The following is a 7,382-nucleotide window of genomic DNA, read 5'->3' as shown; positions in this document are numbered from 1 at the left end:
TTTCAAATACTTTCAAGTTCCTGTTTCTACAAAAGGCTAGATTTTTTCCCCATAAAGGGGAAAAATATTAAGTCTAATCATTCCATTTTCAATAAATGTGTTCATCGCTTAATAAAGAAAAATGGGATTAAGCAGCAGTCCATTGATCAGAAATTGTACATTTTTTTATTACTTAAAAGAAATACAGTATTTCTCAAGGTAAAAAAAGTGGTCACTTTTTATGTACTGCATAAGTATTAGATGTACCAAAAATCAACTGCCACATCTTACCTTACCAAAATTTGTTTCTCACTTTATGTCGTAATTATTCAATACTAAGTGATGCTTGTAAGACTTTAAGGCCTCTTTACAAGATACTGTCAGTTATGAAGTGTTGATAAGCTTAAAATCTTTAAATGAGGCTTCTCACGATTGACATTTTAGCAGGTTGTAGTGAGATACTTCCTCTTCACTATTGCCTTTTGTAATTATGACAGCATCTCAAATTTCCATAGTTATGACATGACTCATATGGATGATATTTCCCTAAACTGGGTCAGGTTAGGTCAACACACACATACACACCAAACACTTAATATTTTTTTTAACCTTTATTTTTTTTAAAAGTGATAGATGCATTTATTTAAAAGTCACAACTATTATTTACAATGAACATTTGCAATAAATATGTTTTCTCTACTGGTGTTTGAAGACTGAAACATATTTATTAAGCAAAATATTTGGAGGTCGCCTCTATTTTACCTGATTAAATGTTGCCAATCCCTCACTTCTAAACTAAATATGGATTAATAATGTTACCAGAAAACAGTGCTGAGAAATATACACGAATATACAGAACAACTAACTATTACTCTCTCCATAATTTTAATAAATGATTAATCTGAAGTGCATGCTAATCTTCTCGAAGTCCAAAAGGACTACTTCAGGGTCTTCTCGAAGTCCAAAAGGACGACTTCAGGGTCAGACTATTATAATACATCAACTAATGCAGCAGATTCTGCCTTATGTAACCTTCCTTTATGCTCCTGACAAATGCTACTGTAAGGATCCCTCAAGAAAAGATAGTCTGATAGAAAACAAAAATGGTGCACAAAAAAATATAAATGCACATCTAATAAAGTATAAATGCACATCTACATCCAGGTAGAGCACCAAAAAGACAAGGAGAAAAAAATAAAGGAGTGTGTGTGTGTGGGGGGGGGGGGGGGGGGGGGGGGAATCTGATCATTCTTTGTGAAAACAACAACAAAAAAAAGACGTAAGTTACTGGGAGCTTCTCTTCCTGTGTACAGTATCCAGTGGTGTTCTCTAAAACACAAGTATAGAATAAGACCTGCAAGGTAAATAATTATTTTAAAAATATAGCAGAAACCCCATGTTAAATGATTTATCACACAATTTGCCAAGAAAAAGAGACTGCTGATGCATCTCAGTACATGAGAAAGATGAAGATGGAGGGCAGTCATGTTTCAACTTTACAGAAAACAAAAAATGATTTTGTATATATAATGTAATTTACAGGATATCAGACTAAAACAAACCCATATGCAAAGACACTAATTTCCCACACCCAAAAAAGAAAGCAAACTGAATATTTTTTTTGTTTAACAGGATGACTGTTGTCTGTTAAGCAGGCAGGAGATATTGAGAAGTTTACTCGAAAAACATCTGTAAACTTTTAACAGGCGTTAAAATCAGAAGACATGCCAAAAATGAACAAATTATTTATGAGGAGTGGAGGAAGCGGTTGAAGGCATTGTAGGCCGACTCCAGATCAAACAGCATCTGACGCACCTGACTGTCGTCCAGCTCGTCTGACGCGGACATGCTGCTGAGGGTGGTCAACCTTGTCAGAAAAAGATTGAGGAAGACGACAATTGTGGTTGAACCTACAGTCAGTGAAAATACATCTCACACAAATGTATAAAGATTTCAAAGTGGGTAGTTAGTGTAACCAACCAGAGGTTGACTTTGTCCTTGGCCTCAAAGTCTGGGGGTATGTTGCTCATTCTGTTCATGGTTTCCATCAGCTCTCTTAAATCTGGTTGGATCTGAACAAAAAGTAAACAAATTGATGCCAGGTATTCAGCGGATATATTTTTACAAAATCCTCCCATTTTCTGTTCTTTTCATTAAATTTACCTCATCCATTGCTCTGATCTCCAATCTTAGCTTGTCCATCACAGTAATGAAGAGCTAAAGTTGGAAGATAAGAATAAAAAAGCAAGAGAATTCAAAAGGTTACCCTGTCTTTGCAACAACGCTAATGTCTGTCCATTGAGCTTAAGTTGGTAATATACACACACTGAATTGATTACCTAAATCAGCAGTTTCCAATTCAATCCCAATCCTAATTCAGTCAAAATCTAATTATCTCATTTAGGTTTACTCAGCCAATCAAGAGCTAAAAGACACCTGAATGAGTTAATGGGCTTTTGGTACAGAAGGGAGAGATGAAAAACCTGCAGGGTTAGGTATCCCAGAACAGCTGAGCTAAACTAACAGAAACCCACTTTAGCAGTTAACGCTTGAACCAAACATACTAAATAATTTTTTAAAGGGTGATCCGAATTTGCTGCCATTTGTTCCAAATAAAGTGACAGTTGAAAATGACAGACAGAAAGACGTACAGAAACGATATCTGCAATGCAGCGGTTCAGGTTTCCTTTGTCATCCTTAATGGTAATCGGTCGATCTTCCTTTATTCTTTCCATGGCTAGTGGGCAGTCAAGCTAACAGGCAAAATGAGACAGATTCTTTAATATACAGTACAACAAAAAATATAAGTCACAATAATATAATATAAATGCAAATCAAAGCTCACTCTGTACTTTCTGCAGAAGTCATCGATGGAGCCCACATCGGACCCCTGCACCTGTTTGAAAGCAGCCTTATACTGAACCAAGAGTCTGGAGCAAAATGCAGTGTACCTAAAATGACAATTATTTCACATTATTAAAAACACTGTATATGCCACGACTCATCTCTTTCAATCGTTCACACGTAAACTCACTCATTAGGTTTGACACAGTCTTTGATGTAAGCTTTCTCCAGAGCCTGAAGAGTCTTGACCACAGCAAACAGCTCTGCCATGTTATCATACCTTCATAGACAGGTTTATTTAATAGCAGATGATTACCACAGTGGTGATGGTGCAAAGTGATAATGCAATCGGCACTTACTTCTCTCGTTCTCTTGCATTTTTGTATAATTTCACTTCCTGAAAAGACATGATTTCTGATAAAGATGATGGCTAACAAAGTGAACAGGATATATTTGAGTGCATTCTTAATTTGGTTACTTTTAACAAAGCATTAACGCTATGTGGGCAATGAAACTAACATTAAATCAATAAATGTGACTTGAAGATTAAAAATAACCACTTAAAATTGTATTATGGTCATATCTCTCCAGATATTTCAGTGTAATGTACATTATGTCAGCATTTTATCATTGCAGCACTTTCTTCACGATCTTCTGATGAAGTGGCCAGTTTCTCCGTATTTGCCTTAAATCTAAAGCACTGATGATCTTAATTTCACAGCCCAGAGCAAATTAGAAGAGGCCAATCACAGGAGGGGTGTGTAAAGTTTACAGATTCATTTGCTCAGATGATGTGCATTTGTGCCTTTTCTTCAGTTATATATCTAAACTTTGCTGAGGGAAGGGGTTATGCCTTAACACAGTGCTGCACAGTTTGTTCTTACAAAGTAGTTACATTTACCTCATATAACTCCGGTTTGTTGGCCGGTGCTGTGGGGGAAAATAAATACATTATTTAATTGCCATTTACTGGTTTTAAGTGTACATGTTATTTGACTGCCTTACCTCCTCCTACACCTCCTGTAACTGAAATCCCATGGAACATGATGTTGGTATGATTATATTGTGAGCTGATGAAAACAAAAGTACAAAATATTTTATGTTCAATTATAATGATATGACAGAAGACAAAGAAACCATCTTAACTGAAAGTAGCAAAACTCTCTCACTGTATGCAATACTGTCTGAGCAGATGAGGCCGAGCTACTGAGGCAGAGTTCACCTTCATGAGGTCCATGAAGGTGAATATCTTTTGTGAAATTGTGAGGTGTGCCTGGTGCCTGGTGTGCAAATTGGTAGAATTAGGTACAGAAATGGACTGCATTTTATATAGCACTTTTCCATCTGAATCAGAAGCTCAAAGCGCTTTAAAGTGATGCCTTGGATTCACCCATTCACATTCACATACACACACCGATGTCAGCGTGCTGCCATGCAAGCTGCTCACTACACACCAGCAGCAATTTGGGGATTAAGGGCTTTGCCCAAGGGTTCTTCGTAATTTTTTTTGGCCTGACTGGGTTTTAACCAAGGATCATTTCGTCTCAAGCCTACCACATAACCACCAGACCATCACCCCCCTGGATAAGTTTTTGGACATTCATTCATTTTCTGAATTTGCTTAGCCCAGTTAAGGGACATGGGGGTTGGAGCCAATACCGAAATTCATTGGGTGAAAGGCAAGGTATACTCTGGACAGGTTGCTGGTCTATCACAGGCCTAACAAGTATTTTGGACTGTTACAATGGAGTACCACAGTGGAGCTGAAATGAGCAATTAAAATGTGTTTGTAGTGTAGACCGTAGCACGACCTACATCTAAACTGTTCCTGCACAACAACAACAACTGTACAACATGCAAAGCTGTTGTACTGACAGACTCGTGTAATATGAAGTAACTTCTCTTTTAAATCTGACCAGGAGTAACATTTTCAGAAGGAAATAAGGATCCCCCCCCACCCTCTATTCCTTTTAGCAATTATTGCTTTATTGAGATTTTTTTCATGGACTGAAATCCCACATATCAATACATATTTTATCTGTAAAATCATCACAATTTTGTTCTTTATTTCTATACCGTTGTTCCTTAGTTGTACAGATATAGTTAAATTAATTATTGGATGTCCAGATCAGCATTGGGCGGTAAGTCATCTATATATAATAAGCGTGCATGCATGATTTTATTTAGTAAGTTCAATGTAAGTACATAACATAATTGTAAATAGGTTAAAAATACATGGATGATACAAGAAAGTGAAAACACTTATTTCCATTGTGGTCCATTTAAAAATCAACTGACAAAATAGAATAATAAAATAAAATACTACTACTAACAATAATAATAATAGAGTATATATGTTATCAAGAACCCAAATAATTTATACATAAATTAATACAGCAAATTACATAGAAAATATGCAATTAATATAAAATGAAAGGGTTGAGTTCTTCTTCTAAAAACTGTTGAGGTCTAAGATTCTAAAAACATTCTGGACTCACACCATTCCAAATCATTATAGAAATGATGCATAATTTATTACCACCCTTGAAAAGTTGTAGCTACCCATTTTATAAACACTACCCAATCTAGAGCCCATGGATCACCACAGGCAACATGCTAGTAGTTTAAAATTGGCCCATTGATGCCTTATTGAAGTGAACTTGCTCCCAATGTTTGTCCAATCTATTTTTTAATAAGTTTAAGCTTTCTGCCTCCACATCCAAATCAGGCAGGTTGTATGTACAATTCTATTCATAAACAAGCACTTCTTAATTTCCAGATGCTTCATTCGCTGCTTATTTCCTGAGGATGCTGAGGAAATTTGGGATGGCACCCAAGATCCTCAGCAAGTTCTACAGCTGCATCACTGCGTCAGTCCTGACCACCTGCATCACTGTGTGGTATGGCAGCTCTATTGTGTGGGACCACAAACACCTGCAGAGAGTGGTAAAGACTGTGTCTAAGATCACCAGGACCCCACAACCCTCTCTGCAGAGCATCTACCACAGCAGAGTCCACAGGAGAGCTGTCTCCATCATCAAAGACCCGAATCACCCCCAACATGGACTATTCACACTCCTCTCCTCAGACCGCAGGTTCAGGATTGTGAGATGCAGAACCACCAGGTTCAAGAACTCCTTCTTTCCCACAGCCATTAGACTGTTAAACAGCTGAACACCCCCCCCCCCCTTTTAAGGACAGAGCCCCCATCACTGGTCACTTTATCTTCTATTGGACACTTTACTATATTACGGACACTTTATTCTATTGCACTACAATACCTGTTAACGTGAATCCATTGGCTCAATTGCACTAAATTGCACGAAACCATTTACTGTTGAATGTTGCACGAAACAGTGAATGTTGCACACTGATGCACTATCATGTACATATCATGTAGGCCATTACACAAGCATATTTTATATTTCCCTTCTTACAGTGTATATTTGTTTTTATTACATTATTACATTTTAATTACATTGCTTGTTATATTCTATTGTTCTTACCAGTATGCTTATTTTATGTTATTTCACCCCCCCCCCCCCCCCAAACTTTAGATATTTTATACTTAGTTATTTATATATATATATTTGGGCATCTAGTGTGGGAAGCAAAGTAAGAATTTCATTGCACAGGGAAACATGTTTCTTTACTGTGAATATGACAATAAAAGCTTTGAATCTTGAATCTTATATAACTTTCATTTGTGTCCGTATTATAATTAGCTAAATTCAGATTTATTGCACAGTCTCTCATAGTAGCTGAGCATTTTGTAAACTTAAGTCATATCTCCTGTTTTCCTCCCATATAATAATGTTGGCAGGTCCAGCCTCTGCAGTCTTTTGCAATAAGTTAAATTTTTTTTAATCCATTTTTTGTAGCTCTTCTTTGTACAGACTGAATTTACATACAACTCAAACACATTAAAAGTAAATAATTACACAGATCTCCAATAGATTTTATTATATGTCTTAATCTCACATCAACGTTCTTAAATGGGGTCTATTACACAAATCATATATTAAATTCACAGCTATGGCTGCCTTTAAATCGCCTTCATAAAGACTTCCTTGTGTTGTTTGCTGATAAAAGAACACTGGTCTTTAATCAGTACAAATCAATTCTCGGCGCATAAACAGCCACTCGGGGAATTTGGATAATCCAGTAACAAAAGTAGCAAATCTTTTTGATGAAGTCGATGCTCAGATTTCAGTATCTCGGTGTAGCCATTTAGCTAAAAGTGGAAGCTACATCGTTACTAAGCACTTCCTTTATGTCTTATATTGTCAGAAACAAGGGAGCGCGTTTATCAAACATAAACTTTACGCCTCTGACTATTACCGTGAAAACAGTCAGAACACACACTACACTTTAAAACTATTTCAACCCTTAATCAACAAAGATTATTTTCTCACCTCTGCTTTCGACAAACCGCTGTGACGTCGACGTAAACACGCCCTTTGCAAGGACCCTTGAACGTCAAAATATTAGCTGTCCATCGCGCCTTAATAAAATAAATGAATTATTCATTAAAGCGACGTGTTAGTTAAATTCTAGGT

The 7,382-nt window shown here is 36.6% G+C and overlaps 2 protein-coding genes across 3 annotated transcripts in view; both read right to left on the bottom strand.

Annotated features, from left to right (window-relative positions):
* Window positions 1-572: 572 nt before the first annotated feature.
* Window positions 573-7,382, bottom strand: part of cap2 (cyclase associated actin cytoskeleton regulatory protein 2) — a 60,541-nt gene continuing 53,731 nt past the window's right edge. For both annotated transcript variants that reach the window (XM_034160502.1, XM_034160501.1), the window contains one exon: window positions 573-844. The gene's annotated coding sequence lies outside the window, so the exon portion shown is untranslated. The remainder of the gene's footprint in view (window positions 845-7,382) is intronic.
* Window positions 586-7,297, bottom strand: vps28 (VPS28 subunit of ESCRT-I). The gene is made up of 10 exons (XM_034160504.1): window positions 7,239-7,297; window positions 3,829-3,893; window positions 3,725-3,753; window positions 3,183-3,220; window positions 3,014-3,103; window positions 2,825-2,930; window positions 2,631-2,732; window positions 2,143-2,196; window positions 1,960-2,051; window positions 586-1,846 (listed from the first exon to the last, which is right to left on the bottom strand). Exons 2-10 carry the CDS (start codon window positions 3,866-3,868, stop codon window positions 1,726-1,728), a joined length of 672 nt encoding a protein of 223 aa, XP_034016395.1. The 5' UTR covers window positions 3,869-3,893; window positions 7,239-7,297; the 3' UTR covers window positions 586-1,725.

This window comes from Thalassophryne amazonica, chromosome 20 (assembly GCF_902500255.1).
Source record: "Thalassophryne amazonica chromosome 20, fThaAma1.1, whole genome shotgun sequence".
Lineage (NCBI taxonomy): Eukaryota > Metazoa > Chordata > Actinopteri > Batrachoidiformes > Batrachoididae > Thalassophryne > Thalassophryne amazonica.
The sequence above is the reverse complement of the archived record's forward strand: the minus strand, read 5'-3'. Positions and strand labels throughout refer to the sequence as shown.